The sequence below is a fragment of the Anopheles coustani genome, chromosome 3 (assembly GCF_943734705.1).
Source record: "Anopheles coustani chromosome 3, idAnoCousDA_361_x.2, whole genome shotgun sequence".
In the NCBI taxonomy this organism is placed as follows: domain Eukaryota; kingdom Metazoa; phylum Arthropoda; class Insecta; order Diptera; family Culicidae; genus Anopheles; species Anopheles coustani.
In genome coordinates, this window is record NC_071288.1 from 75,840,842 (window position 1) to 75,861,385 (window position 20,544).

At 44.3% G+C, this 20,544-nt stretch overlaps 1 protein-coding gene across 1 annotated transcript; it reads left to right on the plus strand.

Moving 5' to 3' along the window:
• The first annotated feature begins 1,856 nt into the window (after window positions 1-1,856).
• On the plus strand, window positions 1,857-17,504 carry LOC131260704 (hemicentin-1). The gene is made up of 19 exons (XM_058262537.1): window positions 1,857-1,958; window positions 7,392-7,715; window positions 7,778-7,945; window positions 8,021-8,179; window positions 8,257-8,333; window positions 8,404-8,502; window positions 8,581-8,740; window positions 8,854-9,144; window positions 9,209-10,026; window positions 10,097-10,226; window positions 10,293-10,547; window positions 10,620-10,880; window positions 10,952-11,092; window positions 12,017-12,074; window positions 13,036-13,163; window positions 13,488-13,748; window positions 14,072-14,166; window positions 14,703-15,581; window positions 16,812-17,504. The coding sequence occupies exons 1-19, from the start codon at window positions 1,895-1,897 to the stop codon at window positions 17,502-17,504; spliced, it is 5,061 nt and encodes a 1,686-aa protein (XP_058118520.1). The 5' UTR covers window positions 1,857-1,894.
• The last annotated feature ends 3,040 nt before the right edge of the window (window positions 17,505-20,544 follow it).

Sequence of the window (20,544 nt, forward strand, 5' to 3'; positions counted from 1 at the left end):
GCTGGTGTGTATTTTGTGGGACATTCCTTGCGCTTCGCGGGTGTGCGACCTGCAAAGTCTCCAAGCGCCAGTCTCTGGCTGGCTTCGTCGCTGCCGTGCCGAAATCGTACAACTGCAGCCCGCACCAGCGAAAGGGGGTTTGCGAAAAGAAACAGCTGCCAATAGGAGTTTGCGAAACGAACGAACGAACGAGTTGTTGCGGCAAGTCGTAGTCGAGGAAGGTCGGTGTAGTGTTATTTGTCGATCCTAGTAGGACCTTATTCCGGGACTCTTGGTCGAAGAGTTGGCCTACTTCGACCGCACAATTGGTGCTATTATTCTGACACGGAAATATGATATCGGAAAGTGAAACCGTTCGCAATATGAAAGCGGAAGCATTGTGGCCTTTTGCGTATTTATGGAGGGTATATAGATATCTCTCGAATTTCTGGTGACTTATGAGAGTCCTGAAACGGGAGAAGGAATGCGGTTTGACAGGTGAAGCAAACTCCGAGTGCCGGGACAGGTGAACACAGTTGCTTTTCTCATTTTTTCTTAGTTTTCGGTTCGTGAACAAGGTTGGTTTCAAGTTTCCCCTCGGAGGAAACAGAACGAAGAGTCCCAAAGGAGAAAAGTAACATCTTAAGCTAAAAGCAAATTCAAATGAGACCTCCTTCAGGAATCCATTCACCAAACTTCTTTGTTGTGCAATCGATCAATTCGAGCGAATGAATGAAATTGCAAAACACAAATTCGGCACAAGGTGAAAAGCGCATTTTCCAGCAATGGTCCTTGCCCGTCCAGACAGTGCCCGCTACCAAACGAATAGTTCGAATCCCGCTGTGCGCGTTGGAAAATGTCCGTACCATGTGCGTATACGTGTGTGTGTGTGTGTGTGTGTGTGTGTGTGTGTGTGTGGCTGTGTGTGAACGATCATCGTCCCCAGATTGAGTGAAAATTGTGCAGACGCTGCTGTTGTGTCCGTCGTTCGGTCGGTGTGTCGTGTCATTTTTTTTTCGGTGCGCGAAAGCGAAGATTTTCCCGATTTTTCACGACGAGAACAACTGAGAGTCTTCTGGCAGCCGGGAGAGTGAGACTGGCCGAGAATGTGATGTTGTTTTTTGTTTCTTCTTCATTTCCATTTATTTGGGCATTCTATTTCGTTCGGTTTAATTGTAATCTGTTTCCGGACGGAACGATTGGGAAATTGTCTATGCGAGAGAATGTGCGAGCGTGAGCAAATACGCTCATGCTGAGGAGTGAGCTGAAGAGAACTTTTCGGGTGGGAAATGAGAAGCACCGCGGTGGACGGAAAATCGCACTCCGTAATCGAAGCAGCTAAATCCCCGTTGCATTTGTCAGAACGTTATCCTTTGCTGGAAGCGGAATTTATTTCATCCGATTTGTCACAGTCTCCCCGCAACCCTCTCCCGTTTTTTCCCATTCCGTTGCGGATAATCCCATTTTGCCCGCAGCATAACATGCCCTGATGACTTCACCGTACGATCGGTTGGGATGATAATTTATTTATTTGGCCGTGCCTGGCTTTCCACCAGATCGCTCTCGGGTCTGGTTGGCTGGCTGGCTGGCTTTGGCTGCTTATTTTTAGGAATGACAAACTACTGCTACCAGTACGAGGACGACCGCAGCAACAACAACAACAACAGCAACCAACAGCAACAGCACTACAGCAACGGCAGCAACAACAACTACAACAACTACAACTACCACTACTACTACAGCAATAATATTCGTGATTGTGTGAAACAATAGTTTGTGCAGTGTGCAACGAAGTGCATTCTCTCCTGTGTGTGTGTGAGTGAGTGTGTGTGTGCGAAACCCTGACGAACCGCGCACGCATAGATGTATTTATTTGTTATAGCGTAAAATATTTGAATTTGAATAGTTACTAGATATGAATAGTATTGTTATACTGAGTTTATGGATACTCCTGCAAATCAGCAATACATCTTGTCAAGGTAAGTAGCATTAACTATTAAGTTAATATTTAGTTTTCTTGGGATTATCAAACCAATGTAGAATTTTGTGTGGGATGTTCTGTAAAGTTCAATAATTATAGGAGGACGTTCTTATACACAAAGTATTTTTAAGTGTACACATTTGGTCCACTTCGAATTGGGAAACACAAACAGAAAGTCTTAGGGCTCCTGAGAGATGGTTAAATTGGTTTGGTTCACCAGATCTGTAGTTGATTAAAACAGTATTTTAACAATAAAATGTTTTATCAATTTGAACTCTCTGCTGTTGCACCCTTTTTTCGCAATTAAAGTTAAAACTAAATTATTATTGTTTTCCATTTTTATTGTTTGAGTTTCATTTGAACATTGATTGTAATAAATGTCAGGAAGAAGCTCAAAGTAACAGTGCTCGACATTGGTTTTTATAGAGCACAGATCTATAAATCTTAATCTAAATTTAAATCTAAATCTAAATCTAAATCTTAATCTAAATCTAAATCTAAGTCTAAGAGGGAAATAGTGCATTAAACTGAATATGCTAAACTGGACAAAAAATTTTTAAGCTTGTATGAAAATAGTTACATTTTTGAATGGAAAACTTACTGAAATGCGAACGATAATGCGGGGACATTCTTTCTTTCCTTTTTGGGAATAAAAGTTACGTTTGCTACAAGTGCTTATAGGTACTCGACTTGAGCATTGCAATATTTTATCAAAACGAAAAGCAATTCTCCAACCTTCTGCAAATTGTGAATGGTCAAACTGCTTCGCTTGCATTTAAACTTTACTTGTATGCTAAACAGAAAAGTTGTCGAAATTTCTGGGAGTTTAAAATCGTTCCGTTGATGTGTAAGGGGTGTTCAGTTCACTATTCGAAAAATCTAACTAGAGGGCTTTTGCGGGCAAAGATAAACTAACATGTTCCGGTCAAAAGTTTCGTGTGTCCCTACGGATACATGAATGTGGAGAGAGGGTGTTCGTGTTAGTGTGTGCCCGTTCGTTAGGGGTGGCATTCTCAATTTGGAACCTCCAGGGGGTGAATGTTAACATGCCATAGAATGGCGCAAGTTCATAGCTAGGTTGTGAGGAAGTATGGCTTGAATGCTCACGTACAGCCACACATGCACACATACCAGCGGGCGTGAAAATTCACGGCGAGCAGGGCAGGCCAAGCAGGTGGGTCGCGACCCAACGCACGGTAGTTAATTATTTGAACAGAACCAGCTAAAGCCGGGTGTGGGTAAAACGAAAGACAATAAACTCCCGAACTACCTAGTTGGGGTAAATCGACCGAGCAGGTGTGTGGGTGAGTTGTTTAAAAAAGGATGGGAAGGGTTGCAACTGGAGGCACCTATTGGCCATACCACGGATGACTTAGAGGGGTGGAAAACTAAAGCAGAAACGGTGGTGATGAAAAAAACGGGGGGAAATATAATGAGAGAAAAAAAAACGCGGTGATCACTGGAGCAGAAGAAGAAGCATCCTCCTCAGGTGACCCTCCTCAGGTTGCTCGCGATGCTAATCATACTGTGGGAATTTTCAGACGACGCTTTTGCGTGACCCAACACGGCTGTTGCACGTCTTAAGACATTAGAGGTTAGAGGGTGAAGCAAGCAGGCGGAACGAGGGGGGGATAGAGGGAAAAGCTCCCATCATTGTATTGTTTGCGCTCGGCACGGTTTGTCTCTAGTTCACCTCTGGCACGTTTTTCCCGATATCCACCAGAAAGCTGCTCAAGATTGATCCCGGATCAGTGGATGCACACATGCAGCCAGGGATGTATCAAATTGCGTGAAAATGCTTTATACGCGTCAGTTGTAGGGATATTTAATGAAATAGATACTTAATTTTACAAGCTCTTTCAAGGAATTGAAAATGTATATTTGAATACAAACAATTGTATATTTGAACACAGCACATTCCCAGCAACGGAAAGCTAGCTAAAACGGGTCTACGTAATTTAGCAAAATAAAAGAGGACTGAAACTCAATTTGATCTTCTCAAGCCTTTAAAACACAATTATAACGCAAAAAGCAATAATTGGTTATGAATTTTAGAAGGTATTTTTTCTTCTATCTTTATTTCTTTATACTTGGTAAGCTTATTATCTTTGACCATTGGTTTTGTTTTCTTGTATTGTCAGATCAAAACAGGTTCTTAGTATCATGTTCCGTCGTTACTACATGAGGTGGTTATAGTTTTTATTAAATTTAATTTAAACTTATACCGAAGAGTTGTTGGAAAAATGCTAGAGCAAGAAACAAATACACCATGAAAAGAAGGGACTTTAAGAAAAAAAGTGCTTCGATTCTAGTTTTTACTACTCATTTTACATGTTTTTTTTAAGAAGTTACTTGAAGATGTGGGTCGAAATTATACGAGTTTTAAAGAAATAATAATGGGTTAGCAACTTTCACAGAAACAATTAAATGGGAAATATATCACGGGATGTCAGGTATTTTTCCCATCGATACATCACTGCATACGGCATTCCGGATGGCCTACAGACTACACAATGACGCGGAACATAAGAGGAGGAAATACGAGAAGCAGGTAGTTGGAAAATGAGTCAAGCAATGAGATAAACAATGAACCAGACAATCGGACCTACTAATAGAGTAGAAAAAGAATAAACACATTCACCTGAAAACAAATACGGGCCGGAACGCAGTCATGTAGTTTTTCCCGATTTCCCAAGCCCAGTTTCCGGGCGCAGGGTAAACATACGTAAAGCAGCACATGAGACTGATCCGCTTTTCAATTGTGACAACTGTTTCCTTCTATTGTTGGGGGTGTTTGCGCCCCTGCTTAGCCCCTTTTAACGCAGGCATACACTGATATGCACTCCAACGGCCGATGGAAAAGTGGAGCATATTAAGACCGTGTTTCCCGCAATCATAAGCATCGCTTTCCCTTTTCTTGCTGGCAACACGTATTTTCCCGCCGATACAAGTATTGGTCGCAACATTAGGGTCGAGCTGGAAATTAGTTATCCGCTTTGATGTGTTTTTTCGCCCGAAAAGTTGTGGCTCATTTCCGGCCGGGAAATGTCGATGTTTCTAACGAGCCCCGTCAGTGGTTGTGGCCCCGGGAAAATCGCGCGCCCCCTCGCATCAGACGGTACGACTTTCTAATGGGCTTTCGTGAAAATCCTGACATTATAGCTTCCAGAACCGACCACGATCGGTTCGCGCAGGGCCTTGTCTAAATGTGTGTGGGAGATGTTTCAACTTTTTGATATTGGAGAGTTTTCTTCCTCCCCCGCAGGCGTCGGTGCGAAGGTGAGGAAGAAATTTTCAAGTTTGTTTGTTGTAGGGTGAGCCTGTTTTTCCCGGCGCGTTCCGCGCTTCGTCAACATCTTAACGTGATTCCGCGCGTGCCCTCGGGGCATGTCACGCTGTCGCGCGGACGCCCGAAAGTGGCATCAGGCTTCGGTAACGATCCTGGCGAGTGGGCTGGGGGGGACGTGAGAACAACGAAGTGTGTGCTTGACAGGTCCGCCACAACAAGCGGACGCTCAGCCGAGTTCCGTCCCGTCGTTACCATTAGCCACCTTTTCGGCTTCTTTTTCTCGGCTGGCGAGGACCGGCATGCCAAAGGAAACGCCATGCCATTAGCGAGAAGAAAAGCGGAATGAGCCTTAATCACGTTCGTTGGGGGCCTGCGGGGAGTGCACGGCAAATTTACCTACGACCGGCTCAACTGTCAGTCGCTCTCCACCCGCTGGCCGCCGGTTGCCCTGACTGACAGGTCCTCCTTCCATGGGCGCACAATGGGGCGACTCGGTACAACCCTCGGCTTATGTCAGATGTTACAGTTCGTGTCATCTCCATTCATTTTATCTTTGCTAACCTAATTCGTTCCCCAGAAGCCACCGGATGAAATTTGTTTGTGCACTGCGATTTTCTAGAAAATCATTTCACTTTGAACTTGCACACCAATGCGTCGATTTATTTTTATTTTTATTTATTTATTTATTCTCTTTACGAGATTCATTCATATGAGTCTTTCACCAAAGATCTTTTCAGATTGATTTATGATATTAGAGGATTTGAATTTCAAAACATTGATGAATCTTTCAAAACTTTCATCAATCCTAAGGAAACTCGTTTTTGATTATTAATGAATCTTTATGATTTATTGATGAGTTTCGGTCGTGCAACCAAAAACAAAAACAAAAACACACACACACACACACAAATTTGATCCACCCTTCCCATGTTAGCGGCTTTTTTAGTTTTTATTCAGAGTTTCGTAAATCTCAGAACCAAAGCAAAGAATAATTCAGATTCATGAATCAGGATCGCTATTACTCAACTCTAGCCCTACTTATCAAACTGTCATAGCAATAAAACGATTTTACGCAGGAAATGCAAAACGGTATGGTAAACATTTGGTTCCGCAAACCAACAGTAAAGAGATTCCATATTTACAAAGACATTAGAATCTAAAAGAAAAAAGAAATTATTTGTTCAAGTCATTTATAAGCCAAACGCAAAGGTAAAAAAAGGTTTGCAGAAACAATAATTTAACATGTTTATCGAAAGCATCAAGTTCAAGATCTAAAATAGCATTCGTTGTCAGATAGCATAAGAATCCACAATAAAAGGTATAACTTATATTAAACTGTACTGTAACTGCCTGTAAACCTGTAACTGTAAGTCAGGCTCTCTATTTTCCTAAAATAAGTATCAAAAATCTAAAGGGTGAATCATTCATACGACTTAGATATCTCGTCAAGTTGTTTACTTTTAGCTATTTACTTTAGTTTATTTAGTTTGAACTATATTATTTGTCTTTCAATAGCATTTTATGAAGGTGAAAGATCTTTTGATTGATTTCAAAAGAAATGATATAATTTTTCATCCAAATAAAGTCGACATGGACCACTTCTCGGTACCATAGTGCAATGTTACGATAGAAGGTGACAAGGTTCCGTCAAGGTGCCTCTTTGGGCCGAGCCTGTGTCCAAGGAGGTTGTGGAATAATTTTTGATGCCCTCACCGGAGGCGCTGGTGGCCTGTCGTGAACTGCGAGCCGTGCGTTGTGAAGTGATTTTATGTTCGGTTCCGTTTTCCCACTCGACGCCCTATTATTATGCAGGACCTGATGGCGCGTGTTTGCGCAAGGCGGGAAAACACCGTGAACGGTTGAAAATTAATGCCGGTCGCGGTTATTGCTCCCCCTGGGGGCGGACCTGGGCGGACTGTTGAAGGACCAATTGAAAGTAACTCCGGTCGGTGGAACGGTGAAAAGCGAAAAGAAAATAGACCAAATAGACTGCTCCTTATCTTATCACCCTCCGGGCGGGCGCACGCGAGGGGGGTTTTTTGTTTACCTGAATTTCCATCGTTTCGGGATAATGGTGTTTAACAAGATTTCACGGTTTATTGTTTCTAATTTCCATCCACTCGGTATATCTCCCGCCCGCAGATGGAACAATATCCGTTCTACGGGGCGAAAAGGTGGAGCTGGCCTGCCCGATCGACATAGCGACCTGCGGCGAGCTGCACTCGCTGAAGTGGTTCAAGGGAACCGAGCGGATAGCGGTCGTGTCCGGGGACGGCGAGGTCGCGAAGGTGGAGGGCAGCTACAACGATCGCCTGTCGCTGTCGCACGAGGCGCAGACGAGCCGGCTGATCTTCCGCAGCGTCGAGATAGCGGACGAAGATACATATCTGTGCGAGACCACGTTTCTCGAGCCGTCGGAGCAGTGCGAGAACACGGGCGCATATAGCGTAGCTTTAAACGTTTATGGTGAGTATGTGGTGGACATGGAGAATCTAGCCTCGTACTGACACTCATCTCTTCTTCTCCAGCTGTGCCATCGGTCATAACCCTTCAGGATGGCAATAGAAATAGTATTAAAAACGGTTCCCACATCGGACCGATGCGCGAAGGACAAGACCTGCAGGTCGTGTGTGAGGTGTACGGTGCCCGTCCAGAGCCTGTGATAACCTGGCATCGGCAAGGTCGTGTTGTGCGAGGTATGTTTCTAGCCTTCAGTAATTACTTCTCCGTTGAGACGGTGGAAAAGACTTACGCCTTAACTCCTCTCGCAGATAACCTCGCCGTCGAGGAGCACGATGGGCTGTACACGGTCAAGTCGACCATGTCACTCACGCTGTCCCGCCAGGAGCTTGGCGCAACGTACAACTGTAAGGTCGAGATGAAGGAACACCATCTGACCGTGGAAAACCAGTTCCATATTGATCTGCAAGGTACGTACCGGAGAAGTACTCCCATCAGATATCATTGAGTATGATGTTCATGAACTTCTGCTTTTCCCTCGAAACAGTACGACCGACAAAGATTAACCTATCCGGTGTAGAACATCACACGGTGCAGGGGACGAAGGTTTTGCTTCAGTGTAAGGTAGGTATGATTATCGAAGGACATTTGAGATAACTTACACCTCTTGTACGTCTTGTATACGGTGAAATAGGTCAGCGGAGCAAGACCAGCAGCTAATATGACCTGGTACAATTCATCTAAGCTCATCACGGAGGAGTCCGGAGAGATGACTTCAATTAATACCAAAACAGTGAGTATCAATAAGCGTGGCGAACACTTGTTAACATCTTCTTAATGGTCGCTTGTTGCTTGGATTTCTCCTTCCCAGTATCTTCAAAATGATGGAACATTTGAAACGATCAGCCAGCTGATCTTTACGGCAACGCGGTTCGAGAACGGTGCCTCGATTCGCTGCGAGGCGGACAACATTGTGATGCGCGAGGACATGGACCGCCCGCTCCACGACACTTTGCCCCTGGAGGTTATGTGTAAGTATTCCCGTCCGCCAGGTCGTGCCCAACATCTCAATCAAGTTACTAATATTTTGTCCCATATTATATCTTGCTGCTGTCATCCAACCATCCTTGTTCCACTGGAATAGATCCACCGGTGGTGTCGGTGAAGCCGGAAAACATAACCGTCAACGAGACGCAAGACTTTCTGATCTTCTGCGACTACGAGGCGAACCCGGCATCGCTCGAAAACGTCAAGTGGTACCGGGACAATCAGGAGATCAAGCTGAACAGCGTCCGGTACGAGGGTGGCAACCCGGAGCAGACGGCACTGCTGATAAAGAACTCGACGCGGCACGACATCGGCGCCTACACCTGCGAGCTTTCCAACTCGATCGGGTTCGACGTGTCCGACAATGAGATTTACGTGGATGTTATATGTACGTGATGTGGCCCTGTCGAAGAACTCAGCCTCCTAACCACGTTCTGGTTTCTTTCCCGTAGATAAACCCACGGTGACGCTTACGATGGATCCGGAGGTGCCGGTTATCGAAAACGATCAGGCGAACGTCACGCTCCTGTGCAACATAGTGGAAGGTAATCCGTTGCTTCTGACGCGCGTGCGGTGGTTGTTGGATGGGGATTTCTTGAAGGAGCTCCCGGAGTGTGACGTGGAGACGCTCGGCACGGACGCGAACCTGTGCGAGGTGGACCCGAGCAAGTTGCTGCTGCAGAACGTTGGCCGCGACTTTATCGGCAACTACTCCTGCGAAGGATTCAACGCAGCCGGCTGGGGAGACGTGAGTGAGGACAACCCGCTCGACATCTACTACGAGCCGGGCAATGCATCGATGGTGCACTTCCCAACGATCGCGATCAAGCGCCGCAGCGTCACGTTCAACTGTTCGATCGAGGATCGGGGCAATCCGGTGGCCACGCGCTATCGATGGCTTCGGGGAGGAAAGGCCGTCCTAGATGTGGTTACACCTTCCTGGACGGTCGATCCGGTGGGGCTTGATTCGCGCACGACGTTCTCCTGCTTCGCGTACAACGAGGGCGGCGAGGGAAATGCGGCCGAGGTAGATCTGGAGGTACATGCACCACCGGCATTCATCCAGAAGCTTCAGCCGTACACGGGCGCTCTGTTTTCGACCACCAACATGTCTCTCTCCTGCCGGGTGGAGTGTGTACCGTCGTGCACGATCTCCTGGTTCAAGGATGGCATTGGAATTGAGGAGAGCGACGAGCGGTACTACATCACGAACAGTTACCTTCCGTCGGAACCGGCGACGGGTGACTTCGAGAGTGCATACTCCGTACTGGTAAGACAGATATGGAACGACAATGGTTCGCGTGTGAGTTTGTCCCTAATCTAATTGGTCTTCTCTGCAGCATTTCAACATGTCCGCTTGGACGAATGGTATACTGGATCGGATTAAGGACAGCTCCAACTACTCTTGCGTGTCGACGAACAACTCCGCTGGTCCGGGAGTCCGAAGTACCACCTACTTTGGTGTTGAATGTAAGCTGCACGGAGTTACCCATACACAGTCAGAACAAAGTACAATCTTCTTGAATCAAATTGTAGATCCCCCGGAAAACACGAGCCTCTCCAGCTCCACCATCTCGGTGGAAGAGGGTAAAATCCCTCCGAAGATAGTTTGCTCGTCACGGGCGTACCCCGAGCCGGCCTTCGTCTGGACGCGCAACGGTGAGACAATCGCCAAGGGTAGCGCCCTGATCGTGGACGATGTACTGCAGCGATCCGATGCCGGCAAGTACACCTGCACAGCGTTCAACAAGCACGGCAACCATTCGACGGATGCATTCATCGACATTCACTGTAAGGCATACACTAACTAGAAGTATTCTGATGGTACTAGAGACATATCATGTTTTCATTTTTGGTGATCAGATAAACCGACGTGTCAGATCATACGGAAGGATGTCGAGGATGAGGAGGTTCTGATCTGTGTCGCTACCGGTAGCCCGCGCGAATCGGAGTTCGAGTGGAGCGTCAAGTATGCGAACGATAGTATACAGGGTAACCGAATCAAGAGTGATGCCTACGAGAGCTACCTGACGCTGGACGACGGAGTATCGTCGATGCGCATTTACGTGTGCGTAGCGAGCAACAACGTTGGCATGGGAACGCCATGCGAAATTGAGGTTGCTGGTAAGTGAGACAAAGTAACCCTGCCTGTTTGCGAAATTCGATTATATAATACTTCAACAATACCATTTTAGGTTACGTCGCATGGTGGCTCAAGGGAGACGTTCTGACACCGTACATACTGATCGGCGCAGTGGCCGCCCTACTGCTGGCCGTCATTCTAGTCTGCATCATCATCATCTGCATCTGCCGGAGGAAGCGGCGTCAGGAGAAGTGTAAGTATCTACCGGCGAACCGCAAACACGCAAATCTTAGACCGAGTGATCCCAAATGAAGAGAAACACAAACGGCATCGATAGTGAGCAGGTAGTACGGCTTGGTTTGGTTTTTGTTTCGTTCCTATGGGTTTTTCTTACTTATCGTTCATCTTTTCGAATTAACAAACCTCACCAAGGCTTTGACTTTTGTGGTGTGTTGATCGAGAGACCGAGTTCACGAAGGACGCCAAAGCTGCACCTCAGTTGACGAGTTGAAGTATGAAAGGCAGTTCACACCAACATCTGTCCTTTGGACACAATGCAGGTGTTGACAATGCCGATTGACTTCTTGCGCTTTGTTTCTTCTGGACTCGAATCGATCGAACGAGCTCTGAACGGGGTTGATCTGACAGAAGCTCCACTTCTTGTACATCTTTTATTTTTTCATCTTCTTGATGTTTTAAACATTTGGCAACAATCGTATTTAGAGCTCACAAAACCTTCATTTTGTGCTTTTTAACATTAAATTGTTACAAATCATCGTCAATGTTTAGGTAAATTAAACTCATTTTTGGACTTTTACTCTTATACTTCAAATAGTTGTTTGTAAATTGTCGATTTTCATAGTTTTCTTTTCTGGCTGTTTCTCATTTATGGTTTTTTTTTCAAACTTACTACTGCTAACTTACTTCCAATCATTGTACCACCATTCCAAGCGCTGTTTGTATTTCGTCTCCGTTTCGTCCCCGATTTTTGCGTTATCATTTTCTCCTATCCTCCATTCCTCTTGTCCACCTTATCCATTTGCTGCTGCGAAATATCCTTGCTATTCCCCAGTACCCTGAAAACAGTTGGTTTGTTTTTTTTACATGTTCGTTCTACTTCTTCTTTCTTACTAAAACTTTCAACCCCTCGTTTACGTGCGCGCGCTCTCACTAATAGCTTCTATGCACATGGAAGAAATCGAAGATGCCGAATTCTCATTTATGAAAGACCGCAGGTAAGAGGATTAGATTTGAGACGATTTCGTTTTTCGAACGTTTTTCGGTGTGTGTTTTTGGTTTTCGGTTATCGTACGTGGTGAAGTAGATGTAGCTCATCAATGATGCTCATACCGTAAAAACCGATTGGTCACATACAGATCGGCAACATTAGAGTAGTTTGCAGTTCTCATCTAATGCATGTTGGTTTTTATATGGTGTGCGGTGATGGTAAACCTATGGGGAGTAGTATTATTCTTACAACTTCAGATAAAAACGCTTCGGATGCTAGATATAACTCCTCAACTCAATCCATTGCGTGGGAACTCGTGTGGATAAACAAAATATGGCTTTGGTATCATTTGACTAATCTTTTCTGTTAGATTTATATTCTTTTGCACAAATTTTGTATTTTATTTCGCTCGTTACGTCAAGTACCGTTGTTATAAAAAGTGGATGATGGTTAAAAGTCGTTTGACATGATAGAGGTTGGTTGTTATAAGAGAGAATCGGATTAACTATCTAAGATGTAGTTAAAGAATATATAAACATTAGTGAGAAGTAATAAAAAAATTACGAATATGTAGATAGGTTGATAGTCTTCAAATGATAAATGGAAAAGGATTTTAAAGCAAGTTGGAGAAAAAAACATGTCAAGAATATTTATCCGTTCTAACACTTTGAGGTAGGATTACTCAATAACTAAACGATATGGAATAGATCACTCTATAATATTTTAAAATGTTGCTTCTATGGGCTAATCAAGCGCTCAAAAACGGTCTCAAAACATGGCGCTTTCATTGAAAATTTAAAACTGATTTTTGGTGATAGAGCTACATCAAGTTTAGCCAGTTGATTATGTTAGTCTATGGGCAGTAATCGTTAACTATGGTTACCGACTAGTTCTGGTGTTGGAAAGTCCCGATAGAAGGGCAATTGGAAATTTAAGCCCCTTTTTATCAACCGTACAATTTCCACCAGGTGTCTGCCGAGGGAACCGGATGCATCGGAAAATATCCGGCACTACGATCAGTCGCTTCGATGGCGCATTCGTCGGTTTTTCGAAAAACGCAACAGCATGGATCTGTTGCGCATCTCCACGAGCAATGGTACATTCGCTTCTTCTTTCCGTTCCCCATAATTTTCGTGCGTGTGTGTGATTTTGGATTTTATCATTATCTAAAAGTACACAATTTCCCCTTTTCGTCGAATCGCTAAACCTTTTCCATCACTTCTCCGCACACGCTCGTCATATGTTTCGTTGTTTGTGTTCTAATCTCATGTTTTAATGTTTTCTTTCTCATTTTCCATCATGCATTATGCTATTTTCTCTTTTGTTTATTTGTTTTGGATTTTTTTCCGTTTCCTGTTTTTCGTATGTCCGCTGGCATGGAACCGCAAATGGTGGCGCTTTTGTTTACTTACCTGTTCAGTTATTACTTATGTTAAAAAGCCTCAAACCGTACCCACCGAGGACCCGTCGCCCCCCTCACCTACAACACTACCACCATCAGCATCAACCGCAGGAACAGCAGCATCACCAGCAAGTGCCGCTGGAACCGACGCAACGAACGCTGGTCCGACCGGCACGGTCCCTCATACCCGTACGCCGAGCGTCGGAGGTCCAGCGGCACCAGCGGGGCTCGATGGTGGAAATGGAAGTGTACCGGAAGCTGGTACGATCGTAGGAGGAAGTGTTGGTCAAGGAGGAGGTGGAGGAGGAGGAGGAGCAGGAGAAGGAGGAGGTATGAACACACTCGCGCAGTGAACGAATTCCGATCGCGTTCGTTCGTACTGTTTTTCTTTTAACTGCTACTTCCGCTGGGGTTGGCTGCGCAACTGGACCGCATTTTCCCTAGTTTTCCCCCGTTTCTTTTCAGGGAAAACATCCGTACACGTGGGTGAAACCATTTCCTCGCGTGCACAGCAGCAACCAAACACATCCGTTTGTAATAATATGTGCGTTTTTATTGTTCTCTTTTCAAAATCAAAACAACCTTCCCTCGAATGTCGACAGTTACTGGAGAATCATCGACTGCTGGCGGATCCCAGATCGAACCAGGAGAATATGAAAACCTTCCGTTCCATGGATTGCAAACGCCGCCAAAGAAGGTACGTTTAAAAGTGATCTAATTTGTTGTTATTGTAGGACTATTTGTCTACTTGCTTGTTTATTTTTTAAATATGCCATTCGGAATACTTTCAAAGAGTTGAATTATTTAATTGAAGTTTGAGTTCAGAGTTGTGCAGCTTACTTTGACTTCTTGCTTAAGAGTAACTTTAAGACTTTCAATATGAGCGTCATGAGTTTAAAACAAAACAAAACTTGACCTCAAACTTAAATCATAATTGAACTCATAGAAAAATGTCTTTAGTAGATGAGTATCAAGAAAGATGACCGAATTTCGGTTCCATTTCGAGTAGAAACCTTTGGAGCTAGATTTTCAAAAAAGTCAAAGAAATTCTAGACATACGCTCGCGCAGTTCATTTGAAGGTTAATTAGTTTGTAAACAAATGCTTGCTACCATTTCCCTTTCGTTTTGATGTGCTGCCATTCGCTAACCTAACCTATAATTAATCGTTTGTTTGTGTTTGCGTATTTGTGTGTGTGCTCGTTTGTGTCTGCGTGACCCATTCCATGCTGCAGGCCATGCTGTGCAAAACTAACCTCGGTCCCTCGCTGAAGCATCATAACAAAACGCTCACGCCGTCCTGCTTCCCGACGCATCCGTACAACTACATCAACTACCAGAAGGACAGCCAGAAGGGGTCGGGTCTGCAGGCACCACTCCACCCAGCCCTCCAGCACCCACCCGGCCTGCACCCACCGTCGGCCGGGGACGATTCGAGCAAGAGCGCCGAGCGGAAGCTAGCGGCATCGCTGGTGGACAACAGCGACGACACGCTGTCCTCGCACAGCTTCACCATCGGCAACACGGGTAGTGGCCGCTCGATGAAGCAGCGTGCGTCGGCCGACAAGAACCACCTGATCGACCTGGACACGGTGACGCCGCTGTATGAGAACCTAACCGATTCGATCCAGATCCACGAGGCAACGCCGGAGACGGTACACTCGGCCACGATTGGACCGGGTGGTTTGCTCCCCGGGAAGCCACTGATTCTCGAGGGCCCACACCAAGAGCGGTACCGTATCAGCTTGAAAAAGCCGGGCAGAAAAAGCCATAGTGGTAACGCTAGTCGCTCGAACAGCGCTGTCTCGAACAGCTACTACGACTGCATTAAGCCGATACCGGCACCGCGCCATCGGAAGTACGCCTCGACTAACTCGCTCGTCTCGAAAGCGATGAGCAGTGGCAGTAGCAGTGGCAGCGGTAGTGGCAACGGGGCGCTGTCACATCACCATCAGCAACATGGCGCTCTACAGCCGTACGGTAGCGGTCGGCTGGATCCGATCTATATGAACCTTCCGCTGGGAAAAGGGCTCGAATCGTCCTCGCTTAGACTTCAACATTCGGACTCGGACGGGGGTGGGGGCTCGGTGGGACATGCGAGACGCATTGAAGAGGTGAGTGGCGTGTCTATTCCTTTGATAACAGCTATACTAACAAACGAAACGCCAAATTCTCCTTGTATCATGTCTTTGGAGTTCAGACTTCGGAGTTCTGGAGGAGGCTATAAGAAAAGAATTGGGATAAGCTAAGGCTATTGTGAAATCATGGCTCATGGAGCTATTTGACGCTTTTTAAATCTATTCCACTCATTTTTATTTTAAATTTAGTGATAAGAGCTAACTCTACGTTTAATAATATTAGGATAAGCTCAAAAAGTTTGTCAGTTCCTATGTAGCATTCCCGCCACCTGCTGCTCCTGTTGGGGCTTCAAAATTGTTGGAACAGATCCTGCGTTTGTCGATTTTTTTACGATTTGTAGTAACTGAGAGGCATTAGGAGGAGAGGCGGGGATGGTAATATTAAGGTTTTTTAGCACTTTTTAGGATGAAATCTGATAAAGTTAAGCATTTCCGGAAGGCACTGCGTGCTATCGCTATTCTCCATACGTCCCAAGTCTTCATGAAAAGAGTAGGCATTTGGTATTTGGCATTCCCTTCTTAGGGACAATGGGAATTCAGGGTCTCCAACACCTTTGATGTTTTTTGTAGCATGTAGTAATTCCCAGCCTTTTTACCAATCTTTGCCAACTAGTTGCAAAAAAACTTTTCTCAAGTTTTCACTGGAGCTTCGAGAAATTTTTTTGAGCGATTGCCTCGACTGGTTCTTCGGTACACCAATGTCCAACTGTTTAAAGGATATCTGAACTATCTAGTTGAAGCCATTTTGCCTTCTGATAGTCGCTTCGATTTTTTGCACTATGGCTTAAAAGTGAATTCTTAACCTTTCTTCAAAAGTGACACAATGCTAAAAAAAATTCACATAAGCCGGGTTTAGTGGCCACGAAGCGTTGTTTGTTCCGCGTAAAAAACTGGAAGTTCGAACAAATAAAAAGGTATAAGATAAGAAAAGAACAAATAGGATTGAAAGAGATAGTGTTTTTCTTTAATACATGAAAAATCGGTTAAAATGTGTTCGTTAAAGTTACCTCCGGATATTGATTAATTCAATTTGGGATCGAGCAGACATATGAGTTGGTATATCAGAGAATAATTGAACATTTACCAAAGCGCGTGATGCAAAGAATGGAGAATTGTTTTCGTTTGCTTGAATGAACCACTAAATAAACTAACACACGTGTCTATGTCTAACCCTCACCAACGCTTCCGCTTCAAATAACAATGCAGTACCCGACAATGCCGCACGACAACCACTATCTGGAGATAACACAGCACCAGACCCGGATAGTCATCCCACGGGAGCTGTTTCCGGTGGACAGCCGCGAGCAGCAGGCCAAGCTGAGCCAGCTACTGCGCAAGAGCGTCGCCCCGCCCGTCCCCCCGCACCCCAACCATCACCCGTCGTCCTCGTCATCCTCGTCCATCAACAGCGGCACCACCAGCAACAACACCAGCAGCGGCAGCCGGCGTCACATCAAGCTGCCTTTACAGAAACATCATAGCTTTAATTTCCAGTCGTCGCAGACGGTCGAGGCGACGGTGCGCGATCTCAAGATCAAATCGCACTCGATCAGCTCGAAAACGTTACGCGACTACCGAGGCAACCACAGCAACAGCAACCCGCACCGTAGTTCCCACCATCACGCGTCCCACGGCACGAGCGGCATGCTTCAGGAGCACGACGACAGCGAGAACGAGTACTACCAAGACCAAGAACAGCAGCAGCAACAACAGCATCAACATCAGCAGGAGCCACAGCAGCGCCACCATCGGGCGGCGGCACACTTTCCGTACGACACTAGCACCGTAGCCTTTAAACCCATAACTCCCGTGCCAACGAGTACTACAGCAATAATAACTACTACTAACAGAAAGTCGGTTAATATGTGTAATAATAATGACAAATTTGCAATCAAATAAAAAACACAACAAACCATCACCATCTTCTGACTTCAAAAATTGCCCTTTCCGCTTCTGACTTTGTGTGTTTTGCGTTACTTTTTATTGTACTAAGATTTACTAGTTTACTACTTACGACTAAAGTTACTAACAAACTTACCATCATTAACCGAAACTAAACTAAATAACTAAAATAATACATCGAAAAGGTAAGTTACAACTAAGCTGAGAACAATACAGTGCTTGTCACAAAAATTGACCCGATTTTCGGTAAGATGATTTTTTTTTTAATTTTTCTTATGCATTTTTGTCTGTAGCTCGATTTTACGATTTTCGTTTATTCGCTCGTTAAATACCTCATCTGCAAAAACCATTGGCGTACTAACACGGGACACCAATTAATGCAAAGGCTTCCATGAGACAGCCCAAACACTACACATCCACCTACCCCCACCCACCACAAACATGCTTCCCACGATAGCTCTCTCGTTATCGACATTGCAGAATAAAAATTGTAATTTTTTCCCCAAACGCGATTTGATTGTACAAAATCTCCGCAACACCGCAACAAACAATCAACAGCCATTTTGAAAATAAAATATCAAAACCTTCTTCTGGAACAAATTACTAAAACCTTGTCGCATCTGTCCTCTCTTTCCGTTTTAGGCGAACGATACGATCACAGCCAAAAGCAATACATACATTTTTTGAAACCCGTACGGTAGCGCACTGACGCGATGCCGAAAATTACCTAAACGTTCTTTTTTTCTAATTTATTAAGCTAGCTAATTGAAACCAAAGATGTGTTAAGGCCAAGGCTAAAAGTGAAGGAGAAAACAAAGTCAGGCCTGTTAGGGCTTTTTTATGTTTTTGTGGCTGGCTGGCGCACAGCGCCGAAGGAAACGAAAATCCGAACGCGAGTTCTGCATTCGACCACACCGTTGTTTCATTTTTGTTGTGCACTGTACCGTGCTGCGTTAGTGAGGGATAAGGTTGACAATTTTTATTTTGCAATACGTGAAGCAGATAGAAGAAAATATTACAATAAAATAAGACGAAAAGATTTATGTGTTTCCTTGTTTGTTTTTAATAATTTGTGGCTAAATCGGGAGGTGCACCGGAGTGTTGGCAAAGGTAGGTATGTTTTCTATTCGCTGTTGGCCACTGTGTATTTGTGAGTAGAATATGTAACTGAAAATACCTACCTGGTGTCACTCATATGCTGCCTGAACTAACCGAATGCTAAGTGTTGTTGGAGAAGGGAATATCGGTAGGAAAATTTCCGTGCAGGGGTGGGGTGGTGAAAATTGGTACAGAAATTAAGAAGCAAAAACCAACAAACCTTTACCGTCCACAGGATGGGATCGCCTATCCGGAAGACGTGATATATGCCGACCTGGAGGAGAACAACTACGGACCGATCAACTATAAGGCTGCCTCGATCTACAACATGATGAAGTTTAAGCGAAACAACGAGTAACGACAACGATCAGCGCGTGTGCGCACTCACACAAACGCCTTTGGCCTACCATTTCTACCAAAGTCTACCAACTGCCTTTTGCTACTTGCTACTGCTGCCTGCCTGTAATCAAAAAAGTGTATCTATTTTACATTTAAGTTGTAAACTGGTTTTCATTTTTGTCTGTTCCACACAATCAATAAACATGTTGAGCACTTTCTTATCTGTATCTGTTTTGCTGTTTAATGTATCCTTTTTTCTTTTTGATGATTTAGCCTTTGTTAAATATTCTGTTTGGTTTTATGTTTTTATTTTGGTTTTCCTTGCATCTAAATTTCGTGCAAGAATAATCTATTTTGCATCATCCATATAGTTTTTGTTTTTCGAACTTTTATTTCAAAAACAAGTCTATAGGGATGGCCTGGACCTGCTCCTACCTATGTTTATGTTGTCGGGATATTACAATGGAGTTCCCCTAGTACTCCACCTGATGTAAACCATATGGCCAATGAACGTGTTTTGCTTCTGCCTTCGCTCGATGATAATTCAATTTACCCTAATGACTTCTAATGCACTGCACGCGGACACACACACCACTTTTGGCCACTCTCGCCAAGCTCTTATACCCTCTGAATGGGATGGAGGTGGCACTTGTTCAATTATTTTCCCACTTTCCGCACGGGTGTTTCCGCGGCTAAGGGGAACGGAGAACAGATACGATCAATCTCGACCACCCTCGGGTTCCGGGGGTTGGGAAAGAAGTGTCCCGTTATTCCCCCGGGAGAAAGTCCTGACTCCAGAGCCGACAAATAGTGCCGCCGGGAGAAAAAGGACGCACGGGGGAAAAAGTAAGGCACATCGAGAAGCAACATTACCACAATTGCAGATTTGTTGTGCTTAAGTGTCGTTGGCACGAGCAAATCCGAGGAGGGTAGTCATGAAAATGGTACAGTGTTGATAACCAGCCCACTTGTTTGATTATCTCGATGTGTCCATTAGTCGTGTTAGGTAGAAGAATCTGTTTTGAAGGTAACAAGATTATTAAACTTGAAGCAACCGCACTTACGGTAAATTAGCTTCAACTCGAATTATGGTTAAAGCTAGAATGATTTTTAATTAATAATGTTACATGCAAATCTTATTTATGGATTAATAACCGCAGTTTCGATTGTATTTAGTTTTTAGTGTTTTAAACATTTGTTTCTATAGCAAAGACTTTACCTAGCTTTCATTGTTAAACGCTTAACTTTCCTTCTTTATTTTGTCAATTATTTGATATTTATTGCATTTACCTATCTGTTTCGTTGATTTGTTGCTTTGATACATTGGAACGTCTTTACTTCGAAATAATTAATTCATAATTTTTTCTAGAATGCACTCCTTAAGCCTTAAGTTATCGTGGTTTTGAGATGTTTCAATACTTCTAGATACTTGTTATAATTTTCCATTCGTTTTATCTATCAGTTATTTGGATTCCATAATTTTTTATACTTTAACACTTACAGTTACACTTCTTACAGTTTCAGTTCACTAACTTTATAATTAAATAGATAATGATTTATTTTATTGCCTTCTCGTATTATTTGTAGGTTTGTTTTGAAC